Below are 24,870 nucleotides of genomic sequence, written 5' to 3'. Positions count from 1 at the left end.
ATTTTTTTTCTGGTTATTTTGTTTGTGCTTGCACTTTTTTCCAATAATTGTTATTCTATGTTATTGGTCTTAATGTGACTTATGTTTATTCGGTTTTAGTAGATGTGTATGTGATTGTGATTTTTGAGAATCTATATCACTTAGTTATGATATATGTCTTATGTGTATATTTTATTCACCTTTTTTTTTAAATTCCTTCATATAAGCATATGTTATGTTTCTGTTTCTTTTTTTAATTAGGTAGTCATATATGTATGTGTTTTTAGCACCATATATATATATATATATATCAGTGTTTATTATGAGGTTTAGACTCCGAATGGGAAAAGAGGATCGACAGTAGCGGATCGACAAATCAAGCGGATCAAGAGAAACAAGAATGAAACTAAAGGTACAAGAGTGGATCAAGCGGATCTAGCGATCCAAAACATATATTTAAATGGTAAAAGCGAATAAAAACGGTATAAAATACTGTAGAAAATTTAAATAACTATATCAAATTTATGTTACTATTTTTAGGGTCGATGATCTATTTCCCCTCGTACCTATTATATAGCATCAGTTCCTCACCGAACTATGACTTACTGTAAAATCTGTATGAATTAAAAGTTGTAAACATATTTCTCCTCGAAATAAGAACTGTAAATTTATTTCTCCCTCAATCGAAAAATTCTAAACTCAATTACACGTAGACCATGGTTCTACCCAGCTTAATGCTAACCAAATTTTTTTTAACCAATTAAACCAAACAAAATCCAATATTAAATCAAATCCGACCCGGTTTCTTTGTTCTTTTTCACTTTTTTTTTGAACACCAAATATATTAAAACTCCAAACAAATCAGTTGGGTGAAGCAGAGTACAAAGCGGACTTGGCCAAAGAATCAGCCTTAGAGTTTACAGATCTCGAAATGAAACTAAAGGAAATGTGCGAAAAACTAGAGGATAACGTCTCGATGTCCCGAATGATTCCGTAGATACCAGCCGAGTGGCACGTCGAGGAGAGGGCACTGATAAGTGCCTAACAATCTGACTTGATGCAGAGTAAGGAGATTCCAGCGTCGATCGCGTGGAGAAGAGCTGACCGGATGGCTAAGGCTTCCGCCATCAAAGGGGCCGAGACGTGTTCAAAAACACGGGTGCCCTGCAGAATCACATCATTTTCACAGTTCACCATATACCAACCGCAGCCCGCCTTGTTCATCGCCGCGTTCCAAGCTGCATCGGTGAAGCATTGAAGTGCAAAGGTATTCGCAGGGGAGGGGGGTAGTCGATAGCTCTGTACTGTAGGTGGAGTAGGGGGTGATCGCTGAGCTTCATTCCAATCCCGAGCATTGGCAACGGCCTTGGAAAAGATATCCGAGGGGTCGAAAACTCTATTTTCGAAGATGAGATAGTTCCTTGCGGTCCAAATCCCCCAAAGGATCCATGGGAACAGAGTTTCCTTTGCTCCTAAAGGCGGGAGGTTGATTGCGCGTGTAGATTCCAAGAAGGCTGTTGTAAAAGAGTCTGTATCTGCCGGTGAGAAGTCGTTGTTCCAGATGCTCGCTGCCCAGACTCGCCTTGTGAAGGTGCAGTGGAGGAATAGGTGATCCACCGTCTCGAATTCCCCACAGCGGATGCAGGAGATGTTAGTAAGCATGCCGCGCTTTGCTAGATTTTCACCTAGGGGCAGAGCTCCATGAATGATTTTCCATAACAGCAAATTTAGTTTAGGCGAGGTTTTGCTGGCCCATACTGCCTTGTTTAGCGACTGATGTGTAGCTCGCTGTGCTTCTGTGGCCTCGTCAACTTCAATCTGTTCCATGGAAGTTGCCACGAAGTATCCAGACTTAACAAAATAAGTGCCCGTCTTTGAAGCTAACCATGCGTATGAGTCCGCAGCTCCTGTAATGCTTGGTTGTAGACGTTGAATCTCCGGTAGCAGGTGCGGTAGGGAGGCCTTGATTCTCGTAATATTCCATTCTCCACTTCCCCTACAAATAAGATCAGCCACGACCAAATCTTGATCCACTTCTGTTGCTGGTCCTATCGGGATGGAGGGCTGGTCAGTGCTGAGCCAAGGATCTTTCCAGACCCTGGTACTTTCGCCATTGCCTATGACCTTGCCTAACTGGCAGAGAAGTAGGTCCCTGCCTGCGATGATACTTCGCCACCCATGTGACATCGTCTTTGTCTCAGGTACTTGGAGGAAAGGAGCTTTGATGCAGTACTTGCCATTTAGGACCCGGGCAAGTAGACAGCCGGGCTTAGTGATGATCCTCCATGCTAGTTTCGCAAGTAAAGCCTTGTTGAAAGCCTGAATGTCTCTGATGCCTAACCCACCAAGAGCTTTGGGCTTTGTAAGCTTGTCCCAAGCCACCCAACACATCTTCTTCTTTTCCGGTGATGCATCCCACCAATATCTTGTGAGAGTGGACTGGATTCGTACGCATAGACTTATAGGGAGCAAGAAACAAGTCATGGCGTACGATGGAACCACAGTAAGCACTGCCTTTAGCATCACGAGCTTTCCAGCACTTGAAAGCTGTCGGCTAGACCAAGAGACGGCTTTGCATCGAATGCGATCAACAATACCAGTGAAGAGATCTTTTTTCCGTCGTCCAAAGTGTTCGGGTAGACCCAAATATTTACCTGTTCCTCCCTCCTTTTCAATCCCGAGGTGTAGTTTAACACGTTGCCGTATTACCTGCGGGGTCTTAGCTGAGAAGGAGATTGAGGATTTTGATGCATTAATCAGTTGTCCTGAGGATATCTTGTACTGGTGGAGGATGTGTAGGAGCGTCGAGCAGCTTTCTTCATCTGTGTTAAGGAAAAACATCGTATCGTCCGCGAACAACAAGTGATTTAGACGAGGTGCAGATGTAGCGACTCCAATACCAGCGAAATGGCCGCTTCGTTGAGCTCTCTTACAGAGGCCGGAGAGGACTTCTCCACAAATAATGAAGAGATACGGAGATAGCGGATCTCCCTGTCGGATGTCTCCAGACGGTACTACTCTCCCATGTACTGAATCGTTAACAAGGAAGGAGTAGGATACCGTGGTTACGCACTGCATGATCAAATTGACGAGTCTGTGTGCGAACCCAAACCGGAGCAAAACCGTCTCAATAAAGTGCCACTCTAGCCGATCATATGCTTTACTCATGTCCGTCTTGACAGCCATTGAGCAATTAACCACTGCTTCTGAGTTTTTGAGGGTATGTAGAATCTCATGTGTGATAAGTACATATTTTTCCCTCTTTTTTCTCAAATTGACGAGTCTTTGTTCTTTTTCACTATACTCATATTTTTCCCTCTTTTTTCATTCTTATGTATCGAAGAAAGCTTACGTTTGAAGTTGAATAAATAAGAGGAAGACGAAAGCTAAGTTGGTGAAAGAGAAGAAAAACAATCTTAAAATTTTATTGAGTATCAAAGAAAATTTGTTTTTGACTACAACAGAGATGAACAGACTCTTGTAAATCTACGAACATAAGCCATCCGATTTTATTATAATCTACTATGATTTTGGCTCCTCCATTAAACTAATGATACATAACCTTCCAATCCTAACAAAAAGTTGATGAACTAGCAATCGCCAAGGATTAAATCCATAACAGATATGCGAATCACCAAAGTCAAATTCACTGACCCGATTGAATCCATAAACAAAACAAGAAACAAACACGATTGAATTATGAGAAACTACATAATGAGTCTCATGATCAGGAATCACAGGTCAATAACACATATGTCAGAATAAAAGAAAAAGTAGAAAAAAAATCTGAGTCGGGTGAAGAAGAAGGAAAAAGAAACCAGGTCGGGTCTGTATATGTCGGATTTAGTTTAAATTAGATTTGGTTTGGTTTAATTGGTTAAAATTGTTTTGATTAACACTAAACCGGCTAGAACCATAGTCTAGGGATAATTAAGTTTTGAATTATCGACTGAGGGAGAAATAAATTTAAAGTTTTTATTTCGGGGAATAATAAGTTTACAATTTTTAGTTCATGGAAATTTGAAACAAGGTCATAGTTATTTGATGCTATATAATAGTTACGAGGGGAAAATAAATTGTGGACTCCTATTTTTATAACTAAAAGTAATTATTTAAAAAAAACTATGATGCCATAATTATAATTTTATTTAAAATATGAGAAAATAATTTAAAGAGAGATGTATAATTATTTTTAGGTTTTAAATTAATATATATATATCTAAATTAATATATATATATATATATATATCTAAATTTTGGATGATTTTCAAAATATATTCTTTAACATTATTATTTAATATTTTATATTCATAAATTACATGAAATAATTACAAAAAAAACTTCTATAGTATATTATCAATCTTTTAAATCAATATATATGTAAATTAGAAATCATAAATATATTTAATTTTATAATATGTAATCTAGAAATTTGTTAAGAAAACATAAAGTGTTTTCTTATAAATCACTTTGAAAAGTTCTTTTATGTATTTTGTTTTACTGGTTCAAGTAATGAAAAAATATTACATAGTGAATAATTAATGAAAGTTTTTGGTTAAAACGCTTTCATTAATTAGGAACGTTACATAGAGCAGGCGATGAAAAAATTAAAGAAAAGGGAAGGATGTCAACCACATCATAAATGGAGGTATGGACTTATGAAAAATTAAAAGACAATGTTATTTTTATTTTACTTTTTTTATCAACATAAACAGACTCAACTAAGACTCTGCAAACCAAGATGGTAACTCTGCATCCATATGAACGAGGAAAGACGATTGTTTCCTACCACTTCGAGCAAGACTGTCCGCCTTTGAATCTGGGTTTGGGGTATATGAATGAGTTCTGATTGATGAAAACTTATTTGAAGAATCTTGACGTCTTCTTAATAAGTTGCAAAGACAGATCATTCTTCTAGTGCTAAAACCATATTCACCAATTGAGAACAATCCGTTGCAAATGTAACTTGTTATTGAGATAAATTCTTCATACATTCCGTATCCCATATAAGAGCCTTTTTCACTTTTTTTTCTTAAATTAAACTGTTATTTTAAAAATTGAAAAAAATAAAAGTGAAAGATGGACTGAATATAACACCCTATTTTATGGAGCATAGTTACTCTTAATAGACATATCCGTTCATTTGTTCATTAGTTTTGGCTGCTTGTGGTTCAAAATTATCTACAAGTGGATGATACACATTTATTTATATTTTGTTGAATGAAAATTGGTAGATGGAGGCTCCACTTAGGTAGAAGAACCACATTTTGGTATGCCTTACATTTAAACCCTTATTATTTGTTACAGTGTACCAGTTTAAAACAAAATACATAATTGTTTGCTATTTTTAATTTGGTTGGTTATTATTTAGTTTTACTTTGAATGTACCATGAATTGATTAGACATGTGGAAAAAAGATTTGGCGCAAATGAATTCCAAAAATATTTACTGGTGAGTTCTATTTTTATTTGTCTACTGTTATTTTGGCGTTAGGTTGACTATGACTAGTGTTTTGTGATTTTTTTCTTGTTGTTTTGTTTGTACTTGCTCTTTTTCCAGTAAATTTGTTCCTATGATATTTTTCTTATGTGTCTTTTGTTTATTCCATTTTGGTGGATATGTATGTGTTTGCGAAAAGGGCTTAAAACGACCCAAACAATTTTTATCGTGCTAAATACAACCTGAGCAAATGATCCGTGCTAAATATGATATTAATCTGACTAAAATTTAAATAAACTACCTGAAACTTCCGTTAACCAAAACGATCGTTTTGCTTAATAAAACCCCCATCTCTTATGGAGACTCGAACCCTTTCTTTGACGTCAATAACCAAACACTTTGACCACTATGTCAAAGTAAACTATTCAAAATAAATAACATAATGTGATTAGGTACAAAGACGAGGAAGATCACTAAGGAATAAGAAGAAGAATATGTCGTTGGTGTGGCTAGAAGCGGCTCTGCCTTTGGGAATCATCGGCGGGATTCTTTGCACTATGGGAAATTCTCAGTATTACATCCACAAATTTTATTATGTCTGTCTATGAATTTTTTCTCCTTTCTAATTTCATTCAGTCTCTCTATCTTTCTTAGGAATTTGACAATTTAATCAAATTGGGTCCAAATTTGAGTTTGATGATTTTAATTTGGGATTGAGCAGCTGAAGCACATATGGCACGATGCATGGAATGGTGCTATCGAGAGACTCGACAAGCTCATTCCTCATGACCAGGTCTCTGTTGCTTTCTCTAAATTGTGATCTTCTTTCTTTATGAATTAAATTTCACATGAAATTCATAACACTGTTTTTGTTGTTATTTATTTATAATTGCTATATATATTATCAGTTGTTTAATTTGGCCTAGTGGTCAAAATCATTTGTTAATTGTCAATTACTTGAGTTCAAGCCTCCATAAGAGATTTTTTTTTTTAATTAACCAAAATGGACGTCATCGTTTCGATTGTATAAGATAAGTTAATGGGTGTCTAACTTCTGTCACGGTAAATGTTAATTTAGGCATGTTTTAAAGTTCATATAATTTATTTGAATTTCAGTCTAATTAATGATGTATTTAGCATGGATCACTTGTTTGGATCGTATTTAGCAAGACGAAAATTGTTGGGTCGTTTTAGGCTCTTTTCCCTGTATGTGATTTTGATCTTTGAGAATCTATACCACTTAGTTATGATATGTTTTATGTGTATCATACGCCTTGCTTTTCAAATCCCTTATTATAAACATATCTTATGTGTCTGTTTTTTTTAATCAGATTGTCATATATGTATGTATCTTTTAGCACCATATATGTATGTGTTTATTATAAGGTTTATTATTTGTTACAGTGTACGTGTTTATAACAAAATGTTTATAACAAAATACATAATTGCTTACTACTTTTAGTTTGGTTGGTTATTATTTAGTTTTCTTTTGAATGTACATGAATTGATTGAACATGTCCAAAATATTTATTGGTGAGTTCTATTATTTTTGTTCTCTGTTAGATTACTATTTTTTTTGTTGGCTATAGCAACTCTTACATTTGGATTTATTTTGACATTTTTTTTTAATTTTTAGTTTCTATTTATTTATTATTTATGTGGAGTATGTTTCAGCATTTTTCTCCTTTTTCTAGAACTGACTGATAGTTTTCTGTTTCTAATGGTTCATTGCTAGGGGTCTGGGTTTATACCTTGTATACAGAGTTGGTCTTAAGCATAATTTACCAAAGCATTTGTCTATAGCCAACTAAAATTTTAAGAAACATATATATATAAACATCCAAATTTTTATAATATATATATATTAAACATTTCCTAAATTTTTATAATCCTCAAAATTTCAGGATCTGCCTTTGTTTATACTTTTTTTGTTTGTTATGAAACTGCATTACAGTTGATTTTGCAGTTTGTGAATTTGTGGGAGCTTGAGACGTCAATGATTGTGGAAGGAATGACGTTGGACATAAAATCTAAACACTAAGTCTTAGGTTTACCATAACAAAGCGGTAATTTTGTTATAAGTTAATATATTAAATGGACTATTAATCCGATTCAACTACACTTAAATATAACACTATAGATTCTTATGACTTGGCGCTTTCGGCCTATGAAGGCCGTACAAAAAAAACTTTAAAAAAAAAAATTTAGCTAGATATAGAAGTGGCATAACAATTTCCAGAAGTGTAAGTATGATCTTATATATTACGGTCTTTGTTATTTTTTATTCAATTCTATTAGGATAATGATGAAGTTTATACGATACGATAAGTGTAGTTCGTTAGATAAGTTTGAGTTCATGTTTATCTCCTATTTTATAGGGAACTCTCCTTGTATAAATACCATTGTAAACTATGATTGGAATAACACAGAAACATTCTTAATATCTTGGCATGGTATCAGAGCCAAACCAATAGATTTTATTTCGATTTATCTCTTGATCTCGTTCTGCATCTTTAAACAATGGTTGGAACAGAATCAAGCTTGACAAGTAGTGTAGCAGGATTGGTTTCTGCTACTCCAGATGTCCGCATGTCTCCTTACTATCTGCATCCGTCAGACAGTACATGACATGTTCAAACTCCGATTCTGTTGAATGGAGCGAATTACGAAAGGTGGTCGAAGCTAATGATGAAATCTCTTGGTACCAAAAGGAAGATTGGGTTTGTGGATGGAACCTTAAAACGTCCAGTGGGAAAAACTGAAGAGGAAGAGAAGTGGGATATGGTGAATGCTATGGTTATTGGATGGATCTATAGCGCCGTGGAACCTAAGCTATGGCCTTCAATATCGTTGGTCGATAGCGCTAAGACTATGTGGGGAAGTCTCCAGAGGAGGTTCTCGGTGAGTGATGATACACGTATTCATCAGTTACATGCTGATATTGTGGCATGTAAGCAAAACGGTGAAACGGTGGAAAAATATTTCAGTAAACTCAAAATCATGTGGGATGATCTTGCTGATTTTGAAAAAGGGTTCTCATGCTGTTGCGGGAGCTCAGAGTGTGGTTCGATGTTGAAGTATGAGAAGATGCAAGAAAAAAATCGACTGCATCAATTCCTGATGGGGTTAGACAACTCGCGGTTCGGAACGACTAGATCGAATCTGTTGAGTAGACAAATGGAGCTCAATCTTGACTCTGTTTACTCTCAGATTATTCAAGAGGAGAGACATCTCAATGCCATGAGAACTTCTGACGATAAGATACCGGCTGTGGGATTCTCTGCTACGATCGCATCTTCTCTTGTTCAACCTACTGTGACGAATGCGCAGGCAGCTGCCACAAGATTTACGAAGTCACCGACGGTTTGTTCTCATTGTGGAAAACAAGGCCATGATTCCACGATTTGTTTCCAAGTTATTGGTTATCCTGATTGGTGGGATAAGAACAAACCAAACGGTGGACGAGGAGGAGACAGAGGAACCAGAGGCAGAGATGTTCAAGGAAGAGGTCGCGGTGGACGAGGCTCGGGATTTCGAGCTTACAACACACAGATTGCGGAATCTACGCACGGTGTTGACACTCAGGGAACATAATTCCAAACTTTACCGCAGACCAGTGGACAACTCTTGCTCAGTTTTTGAACAATCAAAAATCAGCTCAAAACGAGAAACTTACAGGTAAAGAAGAAAAATTACTTTTGTTTGGAAAGGATCGACGGTTTGACATTGTCATAGATTCCAGAGCCTCACATCATATGACGGGAGATGTCAAAATCCTTACAGACGTAATGAAAATTGCACCTTGTCCTATATCTCTTCCAAATGGACAAATTGTGTGGGCTACAAGTCACGGAAGTCTGAATCTTGCGGGTCGTCTTGTTTTAAGACATGTGTTCTTTGCACCTTCTTTATCTGTTACACTCATCTCTGTTGCTCAGCTTCTTCGTGATGTTGCAACCTTTGTGTTGTTCACTAAAAAGTTTTGTGTGATACAGGATCTCGTTTCGAAGACTTTGATTGGAGCGGGTAGAGAGCGTAACGGGGTTTATCATTACGAAGGTGCAGTTGCATTTCAGGCTGGTTGCATGAGTGTGGATTCAAGCATGGATTTGTGGCATCATCGTATGGGACATCCATCATCTAAAGTTCTTTCAGTTTTAGCCTCAATTGGTGGTTTTTCTAATAATTTGGGTGTTTTAGAACAGTCATGTGGTGTTTGTCTGCGAGCTAAACAAACTCGGGACACGTTTTCTCTCAGTCTTAATAAAGCAATTGATTCATTTGATTTAGTGCACTGCGATCTTTGGGGTCCATATCGGGAACCATCAACTAATGGATCACGTTATTTCCTTACTATCGTTGACGATTTCTCGCGTGCTGTATGGACGATACTGCTCTTAGAAAAATCAGAGGCTCCAAATGCACTTAAAACGTTTTGTGCGTTTGTTACACGACAGTTTCAGAAACATATCAAGACTATAAGAAGCGATAATGGTCCAGAATTCTTGTGCTTGCGAAAATTCTTTGCTGACGAAGGAATTGTTCATCAGACATCGTGCGTGGAGACTCCACAACAAAACGGCCGGGTAGAGAGAAAACACAGACATATTTTGAATGTGGCTAGGGCATTGCTCTTTCAGGGTAACTTGCCTAAGAAGTATTGGGGCGAAAGTGTGATGACAGCCACCTACTTGATCAACAGAACGCCTACGGCTGTGTTGAAGAACAAAACACCATATGAGTTGCTCTACGGATCTCCTCTCTCTTATGAAAACCTACGAGTGTTTGGTACTATCTGCTATGCTCGATGCATATCGCGAAACAAAGACAAGTTTGATCCTCGGAGTTCTCGTTGTGTATTTCTTGGATATCCTATGGGTAAAAAAGGCTGGGTGGTTTGCGATTTGGAGTCAGACAAGTTGTTTGTGTCTCGTGATGTGGTCTTCCACGAGAATATTTTTCCATACAGAGACATCTCTCCGACGGACAAATCCTCTGACGCGACTGTTCCTAATCATATGATCCCACAAATAGTGGACATGGAAGATCCTGGAGAGTTGGAAGTTTCTGTAGATACAGTCGTGCCGTCGGGTAATGAGCAAGGGGGAGACATCACTGAGACAGGGGGAGTTAGTTCTTCTCCAGTTGAAGTCACTGATCAGGAGTCTTCTTCTGCTACTACGACAGTCCAGAATAATACCACCACAGAAACAGATGGACACCTAGGACGTGGTAGACGTGAAAAGAAACAATCTGTTTTGCTTTCTCCATATGTGCTTTACTCAGCACAACACAATGATAAACCCCCGAGCTCACCTGCTTCTACTCCGTGTCCATCAAAGTCTGGTACGTCCTTATATCCCTTAACTAAGTATATGTCATGTCATCGTCTCTCTCCTGCGATGCAGAGTTTCTCTGCAACCATCACAGAGCATTTTGAACCAAAGTCGTATAGAGAGGCTGTCAAACACAAAATATGGCGTGGTTCTATGAAACATGAGATTGTTGCGTTGGAAGACAGAGACACATGGGAAGTAACAATTTTACCTCCAAACAAACAAGTTATTGGATGTCAATGGATTTATAAAAACAAGTATAATGCCGATGGAACATTGGAGCGACCAAAATCAAGACTTGTTGCGTGTGGAAACAATCAAGAAGAAGGGATTGACTACACTGAGACGTTTGCACCAGTTGTGAAAATGACTACTATGAGAATTGTACTTGGAGTTGCAGTATCTAGAGGATGGGAACTTTCACAAATGGATGTTCATAATGCATTTTTGCATGGTGATCTAGAAGAAGAGGTGTATATGAAGTTGCCTCCTGGTTTCTCTACGCCTGATGACAACCGTGTATGCAGACTTAAGAAGGCCATCTCCGGTTTTCGTCAATCACCTCGATGTTGGTTCTCAAAGCTTTCCAAAGCTCTTCTTGAATTTGGGTTCAAACAAAACTACAAGGACTACTCTCTGTTCACATTGACTCGCAAAGGAGCCTCACTGTTCGTACTAGTCTACGTCGACGACTTGATAGTAGGTGGGAATGATTCTGCTCTCATTACATTGTTTAAATCCTACTTGAGCAGATGTTTCCATATGAAAGACTTGGTATCTTGGCAAATTCAATCAACATTTTTATATAAACGGATCTTGTATTCATAGTTATAGTAACTTAGATAAAACTAATCTACAGTTTTTGTTATTACTAAAAAGGCAAAAGATACATAATACATCATACCGGAAGAAAAGGAAAACAACATAAAACTAAATAGATTTTGAAAATTGAAAACCCAAAGCAACATTAGAGTAAGAAAACACATGTAAAAAAGACTAATACAACGTCTTTCTTTTTTGTAAAGAGCCTTGACTAGTACAACGTTCTTCCCTGAAAAGGATAAGGATACACTGCACCAGATGTTTGTTACATAAAACCATAAGAAAAGACATGCAGACAACTATGAGTCAAGAGGAGGAGATCTTTCACTGTAGAATCGAGAAAGAACCTTACTCTCAAGAACCGCCAAGGCCTCTGAAGAGTTGATACATATGGGTGTCTTGTATTGAGCCGTCGAACCACCTTGGGAGGTGAAATATTCCATGAGAGAATCGAATGTTCCTTTCTGCACCACTCTTATCTCTAGAGCTCCAATGACTCCACCTTTACTCCTAAGTCTCCTATAAAGAGCATCAAATGATTCCTCTAATACAGAGCAACATTCCACCAATACCTTTTTATCAGGTTCAACATCTTTGATGGCTCTAGCTTTGAGTTCCCAGTAGAAAACATAGTGACCTGGAAAAGTGGAGACATCAGCATAGCATGTGAAGCCCATCAGCATTACATCTGAAGAAGACTCAAGAACAAGACTCGCCCGAGCCAAAGCCCTTAAAATGTCTTCCTCAGTTGTCATCTCTGTTTCGACACTTAAAACAATATTCTTTCTGCGCACGAATCTAAATTGAGGTGTACTATTGTAAAACCCAACAACCTGTAGAATATCTCCAATCAGATATCTTGTTAAACCGAAAGAATTAGTGACCACAGGTTCATAGTAACACCCTTGTTTGACGTTCACAAGATCAACAATGCTGGCTATGTCTCTCTCATGGTCAATAGGTAGGAACTCAAAGTAGGAGATGTTGGGCAAAAATGTGTAAGAAACATCTTGTGGTTTGCTAAGAGGATCCACGTTAAACCCAAACGTACTTTCAGAACATCCATATACTGTGGAAACTTGGGGAAGTTTGTTGGAATAAAACTCCAGTATTGGAATGTATTGAGCCATTTGTCCTGTAAAAATGGCTTCCAAAGACCTGGATTTGGGCCAAAGCCGTGTGATGATACCTTCCCATGACTTGTGGCTGCATATTTTTTCAATCAAATCCGCTAATTCAGGAAAAGGTCTTCCGAGAATGACCGAAACAGAGTTTCTACAGTTCAGGTCAGTGATCCAGTCGCTAACATGACCTGATCGGATATTACTACACAACTCCTTCCAGTATTTTTCAAGAAAATTGATTGCTCGGACCAAAGTATAAGCAAAAGAAGCACGAACTTTCACAACTTGATCTCTCTGACAAAGCCCACACAAAAGATGACAATACATACTTTGGTTGCTATCCGGACACAAGGTGACTTGGTCGGGGCTTGTGACCTCTGACTTACCTTTTGATGGCCGGTTTTTGAAATAGTCACTCACTAAAAAGCATGTAGATACTGTAGAAATGGGTAAGCCGGAGAGGGTTGTGGATAGGTCTGTCAATTGGGTTGGACCGCACCCAAATGGGTATGTCCAACTGGGTGTGTTTTTTTCTGGGCTCAAAACACCCACACCCATATTTAGCCCACACCCAACAACACCCACACCCAATAACACCCATTACCCAACTGGTCAACCCAAGTTTTTTTTTCTGAACACATGTCCAAATCTGTTTAAATTCAATTTAAGTTCACTTTGAATATTAAACAACATTGAAATGTGATAGAAATATTCAAAATTGAGTAGTAAAATTTTGAAACTTTAAACAACATTGAAAAATCTGAAAATCTGAAACAATCTCAAAAGACTTAAATTTTTAACACTGTTTATGAATTCACTTTGTTCCGGCTTTGTAACTTTATCTCTCTTATTTGCAGCCTGCAACAACAAACAAAAAAGAAGATTCAACCTTTGCAGATATAAAAACCAGACATGAGAAGATTTTGACCCAAGTTAATGAGAAAAAATATAGCAATTATGACATATTGCAATCAGAACACAGTGTTAACAACGCTGACATATAGCAATCAGAACACAGTGTTAAGGACAAAGAAGACTAACTTCAAAACGATCTTTTCAATATGACCAAAGCAGAACACATTGTTAATTAGCCTAACCTAATCAAAGCAGAGAGCATAAATAACAGAGAAGAGAGTCCAAGAGATACCTGGTGAAGTGAATGAAAATGCTGGTTTTTGAATCCAAAACAAAACAAAAAATGAGATTCATTAGCCCACAAACTCAAACAAGTTACTTGCAACTTGCAAGAGTAAACTAAATCATTTATCTTCAGATCAATAGCTAGAACATTTCAATGTGTAGAATCATACCTCAATTCAAGTTTATAGACTCTCCACTCTCTTCTTCTTTCTCCTTCTCTTTATCCTCTTCTTCTTTCTCCTCTTCTGTCTTCTCAACAGACTCATCACCTACAAAAAAAAAGTATGAAAATTCTGAAGCAATTTAATATATGAATAGATTATAACCAACACTAACCCATTTCAGGAAACCCTTTTAACCAATTTCTTGTACAGACCAAGGCTTGGACATTAGTAGGTAGAAGACAGCTTCTGTACTTGTTAAGGACTCTACTACCAATGCTAAAAGATGATTCTGAAGCAACAGTTGTTATGGGTATACTCAGAACCTCTCGTGCCATTGTTGCCAACTCTTTGAACCGAGCTGAGTTGTCTCTCCAGTAATGTAACACATTCAGTTTCTTGTAAGCGGCCATGTCAAGCAATGGCTCATCTAGATATATGTCGAGAGCAGACTTGCCACTGCCAACAGCTTTCTGAGAAAAGAAGGCGTAGAAGCCCTGAAAAACAGGTTAAACATCACTTATATGATATCAGAAATTCATAACACTTATCAGAAATTACTACAGAGCATAACTTACCCCATAACCGGCAGGAACATCGGGTATTTCTCCTTGCGAAGTTGTTGCAGCACTACTGATTCTCTGGTTTTTCTTGTAAGCTCCAAACAGTTTATAGATCTTTGAACGAACATTAGCCAACCTTCTCTTACAAGTAGACTGATCCAAAACCGAGAAACAATATTCTAAGAAGTGAAATTTCAGTCTTGGATCCAAAACTGCAGCAACTGCAAGGATGTCGTTGTATTCTTCCCAGTATTTCTCAAACTCCAGTGCTTGAGTTTTAGTAAACAGAGGGTGGAGAAAAGAAGAGGAGTGAGATTAATACTATCAAAATAATCAATTATTTGATTTTATCTGCTCTGTAGTTATTTAGATATTCGATGTCTTGATATCGAATTTTTTTTAAATATTTCTAAACGAATATCCTATTTAATCAGTATAAATAAATTTTTTTTTTTAAAAATAAATAATATATCTAGAACTATATAAAATAATATTATTTTATTCTTACAAAATTAAAAATAATATTTACTTTTAAAGCTGTCATAATAAAATAATAGATTTAATAAATAAAAATATTATAAAACTTACATAAAATATAATAACATTATTTATACATATAATTTCTAAATATATATATGAGATCAAATATCCGCTTTAAAAAAATATTTTGTAATTTAATTTATCTTTTACACATATTAAATTAAAAAATTACTTTCTTTTGTAAAGTAATAGATATCCTAATTTTTAAAACAAACTGAATCAAAATTTATGGATATCCAGATTTTACTAAACCCCATCTTAGAGCATTTTTATCGGGGTCAACCAGAGGGTTTCTAAACCTGTAGGCCCCACAAAAATCCTTAAATTCGGTTTCCAAAAGCGTGAGATGATGACCGATCTCAGCAGCGAATCTCACGTTCCCCTCAAACCCTTAAATCTTACTCTTGAAAACAAAGTATCACATAACGAGTCTCTCAACAATTCGTAAGAACACTAAAACAGCGAACCATAAAAACATGAAATGAGAGACTTATGAATTTTTAAAAATAAACCACAAAATATAAAACGAGATTCATTCACCCTCAAACCCAAATCTCAAGAGAATCAAATGGAGACAGAGCTAAACCTTAGAAGAAGATGACGTCTTTATCCAGAAGAGAAACCTTCAATCAAAAACGAGATTTAGTTTTAAGGGTCTCGGTGAAATCGTCGTTTTTGATCAGAAAATGAATGAATCGAAACTTACCTTGATTCATATAACTAAAGACAAGGCGTAAGGACTGATTCGTGTGTACGAGAATCTGGGAAAGAAAAAGAGAGATCAGGGAAGGAAGAAGACTATCGCAGAAGAAATCATCTGGAATCTGAAGTTTCTGAACTTTCCCCCAAAATCATCGTAACCCTAGAAAATAATTGTTTTGGGCCAACCCAACACCCATTTGGTTTAGACCAGTTTACCCATGGGCAAAGTTGGTTTTTAACCCAATTAGCCCATATAGTATTTGGGTGTAACTGTGGCCCGCCCATATTTATTTTCAAAGGGTTTGCCCATGGGCTGCCCAACCAATTGACAGTTCTAGTTGTGGATTCTGGTTTGATGCAATGAAACTCCATTGATTTTCCATCTTCGGCGCTTGTGTCTTTTGAATGCCTACAAACGAAGTGATATATGTTAAAATATTCACAAAATTATAAATAACTAACTTTTCTTATATTTAAATATGATTGATTTTTTACTGATTCGTTTTCTCCTTATAATCCTCTATATATTAAAAGAAAAACATTAATGTGTTCATATTATATTCGCCACGTGGCAGTCTCACATCAATTTAATAATGAATACACTGACGTATCAAATGCAAAGAGCTTCTTACCTATGATGCACCGGGACGGATACGGGGACAGAAACGGGAACGGAAGCGGGGACGGAAAACAAGAAAATTTAAAAATTATGGATACGGGTACGGCAAATATATACTAGTAAAAAATATAAAATATTTATAAAAAAATAAATTCTAACATAATTAGTAACATAATTAGATATAATTTACTATAATATGTCTATTTTGCCAACTAAAATTAGAAGCAAGATAACAGTGACAGTTAAAAAACAATTACACAAGCATTATGTCCCGTAAAAACTAGTCTTACTCATAGCTATGTTCTCTAACCGTCCTCAAGCCGTACCAGTGCTGTCGCCGTGAAGTACCCGTCCCCGAAACGTTTCCGGTACCGGTACGGCACCTAAATAGACGTCCCCGTGCTACATAGCTTCTTACCCAAACTCTACATAAAAGTACACTATATACTATTTTACGTTTTTTTCAATCTAAACTCACATGCATGATTCTACGGGTTATACAAATGTTCTACATAAAAAGACAATTTGCAAAAAATTCACTAATGTGTAGTTTTATTTTTACTTAGTTTTAATTTTAAAATTTTATCTTTCATGTGTTTTTTTGAACAAAAATTTATTTAAATGTTAATTAACGGTATCTTTATATATTTATAAACCATTTTTATATATTTTTACATACTCATACATGTAGGTGTGGGCACGAATCGGATATTCAGGGTTTTGGAGGTATTGTGATCCGATATGTTTCGTCCAAAAAATAATTATCCGATTCGATTAGATTCGTAGCCATCCGTATATACGGTGTCCCGGATATTCGGAAAATTTTAGATTTTTAACTAGTATCCAATTCGATCCGTAAAAATAAATTAAAAATCTAAGTAAAATAATATTTTTTATTACAAAAAAAAAACTTATTTACTTTTTTGAATACTAATAACTAATTTAATAAATTAAGTAAATAAAAATATTGTAAGACTTATATAAAATATAATATTTAGATAACTTATATATTTAATTCATTAAATATATGTATGTATATATATATATATATATATGCATATAACGGATCAGATCGGACATCCATTTTAAAAAATATATATAAAAAAATTATTATTTATGATTTGCTTCGTTTTTTACGGATATTGCATATCAGTATTTGCTTTGCTTCGTAGAGCTACATATTTCTATGTTCGAATCGAAAATGATAACAAATCGAATCAAAATTTACAGATATTTTTCTCAGCCCTATATACATGTGCACATTAATGTGAGCACCTATATAAATAAATATTCACTACAAGTGAGGATTCTAATTCTCTTGGAAGTTGGAATATTTTTTTAATGTTTCTTTTCACCATCGACCAAATTGTAATGAAATGATTTGTCTTCATAATTTTCTTTTCTTTTTCTTCAATTATTATCTAAATTTAATTTGAGTTTTTATGCATTTAAAAATTATAATATGAAACCATTGGTTCGACATCAGGACTGTCTAAAATTCATATAACATGAAACCAAACAAATAATAATAGTATTTGGTTATTATCGAAAAAACCAAAAACCTCAAATATTTTAACCGAATAAACAAAATAAATATTGATTTAGAATAATAGTTATATTTTAGTAGATGAAAAACCAAAAAACCGAACCGATATCCATATTAAGCAGACCTAATATCTTCTTATCTTAAGAAATAACAAAATTAATAATCTTATTTTGTGCAAGACGCAGATTATTACCTAGTGCTTCATTTATAAGATAATGAAAATGTTCACATACCTCCTATAAAATCAAATTAATGGGACAGTTCAAAGTTTGACATAACTACTTGGACATAACAAGGCCTCGGCATTTTACCTCTGCCAAATATCTGAACCGGAACCGAGTCAATAATACTCGATCCGAAACCAAATCAAATTTGTAAGTATTAAATTGAGTCCAAAATTAGTCTATCTGAAATAACCAAAACCGAAAAGAATCAAAACCGAAAAGTACCAATCCAAATAGACCCAAACCCAAAAAGAACCGATTCTAATAGACCCGACCCCATAAGAACCGATTTATACCTGATCAGAAACATGAATATCCGAAACTATGATTTTATGTATTTTATTTTCTATATTCAATTTTATAATTTATTTGAAATGTTTTTTACTATTGTTTTAATAAAGTAATATGAAATTTTAAAGTCAATTTTAAAGTTTAAAATATTTAATTTCAATTATTACTAGTTTATTTTTAGTTATTTTGCAAAATTTTAGATAAATATAACGGATTTCGACTAAATTTTGATGGAGTTCGGATATTTTATGTCTTTTTCGGATCCTAAATATTTGAATCAGAAATGGATAGCTATGGACCCGAAAGTTACAAGTTTTTTATAAGTATTTTAATTATATACATGAAGTGAATCCGAAAGAACCGATTCAAATCCGAACCAAAAATTTCCAAACACATAATTGGATCTAATTATCTAGGATCCGAAGGACCTGGATCCAAAAGGATTCGACACCAACCTGACCTGATACCCCAACGCTATGCCTAGACATAATGAGAGAGCGTAGAGCCAAAACGTATCCCATTTTCTTAGTGTAATCATTATAAATTGTGAAAAACATCTAGAAAATATTTACTTGGACATAACGAGAGAGCGTAGAGCCAAAATGTATCCCATCTTCTTAGCGAAATCATCGTTCACAGGGAAAATCTTTTGTTCCCCCCCTGAAGTTCCAGAGCTACACACAGAAAATTCAAAATTATTTAGAATCAACTATCACCCTATCATGTTTTTAAAAAGAATACATTCGGAGGAATTTAGTTATTGGTCCACCCGAAATAATCTCTGACGGCTCTCCATCCGCGACACGTTCAATATAAGGCTTCATATCTTCATAGCTCACCACCGGTACGTGTTTCTTGAAAAATGTTTTATCCGAGCTTCCATGAAGAAACTGTCGCAGGTACTCTGTTTTGGCGTTAAGTGTAAGTATCTCCTTCAGTAAATCGTTTTGTATCTTCTCTGCGTTCGTCGTTACCTCTTCCAGATCGCTGAGTTTGAAGCTCGAAGTCATTTTTGTTTGGTTATGCTCTCATTCACTTCAAGTATAAGGTTCTTTATGTGGCTAGTAGTATTTTATAGAAAAGTATTCAAGCGATTTGATTCGATTCGATTCGATTGTATTTGTATATTTTAAATTGCGTCTATCAAAACTTAGAAATTTGTGTAAATTGATTTCTTCAATAACATATGGTACTGTCAGATACATCAATTTATCTCTAACTTTAGGAGAGGAACAGACTATGAGAGGGATTATGTGAATCGATCAATTAATTAGCAATGGCATGTGACACTCTCACTATCAAATACATTAATTTATTTGTACTAAGATGTAGGAACATGCTAATATAGTAGTGTTATATTCGACATGTTGGTATACCGTGAGAAATTCTTTATCAATAAAGGTTTACCGTAAGAAATTAATTTTTTTTTCTTTTTCAATACTAAGTAATTCAATTGATCAAAAACACAAATGTTTGGTGACAGATACCGGATCTATCACAACCCCCAATTGATGGTGTAAAGAGCTCGTATGAGCAACAGAAACACACAAAAAAAAACCGTCGAACCAGAACATAGTTCATGGATTAATTGAGACGAATTTCCGTAGTCCCCGCTCTTTTTTCCAGTCAGAGTCGAAGCCACGAAGGATCCCTAGCGGAAATGTATGATTGATACCTTTATTCAGAAGTCATGCTATCTGCAATTCTTGTCGCTATTTGGTTCTTAATAAGAGATGTATGCTCAAGTGACCAGAAGTTCATGTTAGCATAAAACTGACTGGAAAAAAGCAAAGATGAATATCTTGCTTAATCCTAATCTCAAGATAATCAGAAAGACCGATGAAGCCACAAGTACAATTCATCCAACCCACAACATGACTAGAAACACTCTATCTGACAAGCCACTTTCCGTAACTGATGCAGCACGTACGCATGTTGGCGGAAATCTCGCGAAGATCTCAGAGCTAAGACCTTACGAAACTTACTCCGCAAGATCTTTATCGTTTAATCTTATCGTCAAGAAGAGAGACAACGTGTTGTTTTAAAACGAACTACATGTTGTTTAAAATATTAAAAAACATGTTGTTTTTGAATTAAATGGGCAAAAACGTTGGGCTTAATTTGGTCCAAAAGAACCATATTGAGCCTATGGCCCTTCACCAAGCCCAAGCCGAGCTAGACGGCGGCGGTGCGAGCGTTGGGAGATCTCTCTCACTTTTGCTCCTCTTCCCGAAGTGGGACTTTCTTTCTTTCTTTTCATTTAGCACAATTAAGGCCGATGCCCATTTCTTTTCACTAATTTACAATTATTCAAATAAGCCATGAGCTTTAATAATAACTAGATTTTGACCCTGCTTTAAAAGAGCGGGATTGTCTATTTTTAAAGATTTTATTTTATAACATACAAGTTTTACTTGAATTTGTATATAATTTGTTTTGTAACATTTTTAATAATTTTTTGCAAAAAACATTATTTAATAGTTGTTTTATATGTTTTGGATGACCAATATCAAAAAATGTTAATTTTGTGAAAATAATTATTAATTTTTTCAAAATTTAATCAAACTCAAAACCCATAAACTAAAACGTTTAATACGAGCGTATTGAGCCCAAATCGTATCTAAGCTATGATAGATTTATTGAACCTTAAATATAGATTTTATTTACTTGTTTAAATATCTATTTTTAAATGCAAAATATTTGTAGCCACATTTGGAAAATCGTATGAAATATGTTTATGTGTACAATTGGTTACATGATATGGATTGTTGCTTAAAACTATTTAAAAAAATCAAAATAATGAAATGAAGAATAAAAAAGATGCCATAATTATAGGAGTGTATCTATTCTAGGTGATTTAAAAAAAATAAAGAAAAGTTTACGTTAATGAGTGGCATGCATTGTAAATAACTTTAATAACTAACGGCAGAATCTTATGAGGGATTCTGCTTTAATATTATAGATTGATCCAGCACTTAGCACTAATAACTTTGAGCTTCAAAGGTTGTGTCTTTGTGGGTTTCTTTTCTAGAAATGTGAGATTGAGCTATCTTTATGGGAAAAGGGTTGTTCTCATGTTGAAGGAGGTTGAGAGTCTCAGTTCTCATTGTGAATTTACTGTGGTGACTGAGACGACTTCGAGACCAAAGGTGGATGAGATGCCTGTTCAACCCACTATTGTTGGTCAAGAACTAATGCTCGAAGGGTATGGACTCATTTCATGGAACAAGGAGTCGATATTGTGGTTATGTATTGCACGGGTGGAATAGGCAAAACCACCCTTCTTACACAACTCAACAACATGTTTACTGAAACATGTGTAGATTCGAGGTTGTGAACTTGTGATATGCTATTGATACACTAAAACTGAACCTTTCATACTGTCAAGTTAACAGTGGTAATTGTAGTATTTAAGATTCAATCCAGAGGACCAGTCTACACTTTATTCTTATGAGTTTTCAACTTAGCTAAAACTAATGGTAGGGTTTTGATTTAAGTAGTGACGTGCAAGTAAAGTAAATGATTGCAAAGAGTAAATTCAATATTAAAGAGAAGTCAGTCTAGGGTTTCTCATCGGGTGTCGATGCTAAACCAAACATTTATTCAAGCACATTGCAGCACAATCTAGAACACGGATCACTCGAGTAGAACAGCTCACTATCGTGATGATGCTCCCTTTGCGAATCGACCCTGACACCTAAACTCTCGTTTGGTAAAGGGATCGACTGCAAGCAATAAAGATCAAGTCCGATAGGTTCACCGAGCACCCTAATATCTACTTTCGCTGACTAGGGATGCTCGTCTCATTCACCCAATATCAAGTTATCTACTACACGGTTAATGAGCAGATTAAACCTAAGATCTAGCAGTAAGTGATCAGGTTAAAGCTAGCATTAAGAACAGAGATGAACAAAGACACAATATGATCGCTTATTTATGTTTAGCTTTTATGACCAACACCCTAGAACCCTAGCCAAGTTAGCCGACTACTCAGCCATTAAACAAGATGAACCAGACATAATAACTGAATGATACTGCATATAATTCCAGAGAGAAATCAATATGGTTCAGGATGATCTTCTTGGTGAGAAGAGGAGTCGTCTCCCTTACAATAGCAAAATCCAAAATAATGAGTCTAGGTCTTCTTGCAAAACTGGCGTAAAAGAAAATAAAGATAGGGATGGCTTTTTATACGGAAGCGCCATCGACTTCAGAGGAGGGAATAAGTGATTAGGGCAAATCTTTGAAAGATATGGAAACTTCCATAAATGTCGGGAACAATCGCCTGGGGATCAACCGTCAGACTGCTCCACATGATTGTTCTGCGGGGAAAGGTTCCAATTCTTTCTCCTTTCTTCATGCTTTTAGCCTATTCCAGACCTGAAATGACTCGAAAAGGACATGATTAACTCGATAAACATTGAAAACAAGTTAGAAAATATATGTACAATGGTGCCAAAAACACCATATATCAGCTGTGGAGTCTAAAAGTCCAGAGATCCATAGGATTTAAGGAAACATTGCCAAAAAGCTAGGCCTCGAGGAAGAGGAGTAGGACCAAAAAATAAAATGAAAACCAGAAAGCCCTTGACATTCACAATGTACTCAGGAGGAGAAAGTTTGTGTTGTTGCTGGATGATATATGGGAGTAAGTGAATTTGAAAGCGGTGGAGTCCCACATCGAAGCAGACAAAATGGATGCAAACTTTACCCTTTCGTTTTAGAGATGTTCCCCAAGAGAGCAACTGATAGAGTTTGACTATCCGGATCTATAGAACTCTGTAACAAAGAACAACGTTTATAGCTTTGAAGTACAATTTTAGCTTCCCTCTCATGGCGAGCTACACTAAGATCATCAGTCTCATGGCGACTGAGAAGTCCAGACATAACGTCTAAGAACATACAACAATCAAAGCATAAAACTCATCTCCATGTGAAGCTTTCTCTTTATACTCTCTTCTTCACGATCTGCTCCTAAGCTCAGAAGTGGAACCTTCTAGGCTCTGGTAAGCTCTTCTTCATTGGCAACCTTCTAAACCATTCCAAAGCTATTTTAATCCAATGCAATCATGCCAGGTCCAAAATTTGATTTGATAGATGCATACTCTGCATGTTCTCATATACACAGTCCAGTATCTGGTGTTTGTCTATGTTAGCTGACCAATTTATTTGGATGTTTTGAATGATTTGTCATAAATTGTCATATTGTCTTACGAATACTGTATGTACAAAGCGTTATAACTTTTATTATTTCTCTCAAGTCACATAGTTTCCCCCTAGTTTCCCCGTTCTAAGCAAAGCACGGTTGATTATTGTTTCAAGTTACCGGATTAATACCAGTTTCTATGATCATTTAGTTGATAACACAAAAAAGTAACTTCCATTTGTAGCCACATCCAAACTTCGACTTACCATCAAGAGCCGTGCGTGCATTTATGTTGCCATAAGCTAACATAAAAATAATAATACTACATATTACAAATGAGAAAAAACATATAAATAATTACTAACTAACAAAAATTACTTTTTATTGGTTGTTCTATTCCGGTCTGGTTACCCAGACCACCTCAAGCTTGAGTAATAGAATGGCCGTTCGACGTCAAAAAAAAAAAAAAAATTACTAACTACAAAAACATATAACACCTTTTTGTTGCCACAAGCGAAGGTTTCTTGTTGCACGGCACTGCTTACCATGCGAAAAATAGGAACCGGTGAAATAAAACAATGATGAAAGTAGTTTTGGAGTCTTATGCAAACCTCTCAAGAACACAATTTTTGTCACCCCACATAGATTATGGACGGATAGTATACAAGGGGATCTACTAAAGACTAAGCACACAAAAACCTCTAATTCAAGAGATGACACTTTCCTTGTATAGTAAAACAACATAAATATTCATGATGACGTTATGAATGAATATCTCCCTTAAGGTTGTTTGGGCGAGATATCAAGGTGGTCTAATAGTTTCTTGAGATTCTCACTGACGACTGCCAGAAGTCATTGGTTCGATATCGATATAGTTATACTATACTTCTCCAAATAAATCATTCGGGGATTTTTGGATATGGAGCCTTTCGTGGGTGGAGTTAGTTATTATAAAAAGTTTACCCACAACAATTTCAACTAAGTGGTGGTAGCCTAGTGACAATCTCTTGGGGTTGGTATGTAGTATGTACCCACATCAGTCCTAGGTTTGATTCTCTTTGGGAACTAAATTATCATCACTTGGTCAGTCTGGGCTTGGACTTCGGCCTAAATGGTTTATAGGGTGGATCATAACACATGATCGATTCACTCCTAGCATTAGTCGGAAGTTAGTCCAAGTGAACATTACTTGCTTGGTTTGCTTTAACGGGGATTTGTCAGTGAACATAAGTCCAAGT

The 24,870-nt window shown here is 35.8% G+C and overlaps 2 protein-coding genes across 2 annotated transcripts; both read right to left on the bottom strand.

Annotated features, from left to right (window-relative positions):
* Positions 1 to 1,020: 1,020 nt before the first annotated feature.
* On the bottom strand, positions 1,021 to 3,165 carry LOC106297201. Its single transcript, XM_013733485.1, has one exon. It carries the CDS (start codon positions 3,163 to 3,165, stop codon positions 1,021 to 1,023), a length of 2,145 nt encoding a protein of 714 aa, XP_013588939.1.
* Positions 3,166 to 11,875: 8,710 nt separating this feature from the next.
* Positions 11,876 to 19,579, bottom strand: LOC106299266 (4-substituted benzoates-glutamate ligase GH3.12-like). Its single transcript, XM_013735384.1, has 4 exons — positions 19,228 to 19,579; positions 19,059 to 19,160; positions 16,137 to 16,215; positions 11,876 to 12,994 (listed from the first exon to the last, which is right to left on the bottom strand). The coding sequence occupies exons 1-4, from the start codon at positions 19,494 to 19,496 to the stop codon at positions 11,876 to 11,878; spliced, it is 1,569 nt and encodes a 522-aa protein (XP_013590838.1). The 5' UTR covers positions 19,497 to 19,579.
* Between the last annotated feature and the right edge of the window lie 5,291 nt (positions 19,580 to 24,870).

The sequence above is a fragment of the Brassica oleracea genome, chromosome C6, assembly GCF_000695525.1.
Source record: "Brassica oleracea var. oleracea cultivar TO1000 chromosome C6, BOL, whole genome shotgun sequence".
NCBI classification, from domain to species: Eukaryota; Viridiplantae; Streptophyta; class Magnoliopsida; order Brassicales; family Brassicaceae; genus Brassica; species Brassica oleracea.
The sequence above is the reverse complement of the archived record's forward strand: the minus strand, read 5'-3'. Positions and strand labels throughout refer to the sequence as shown.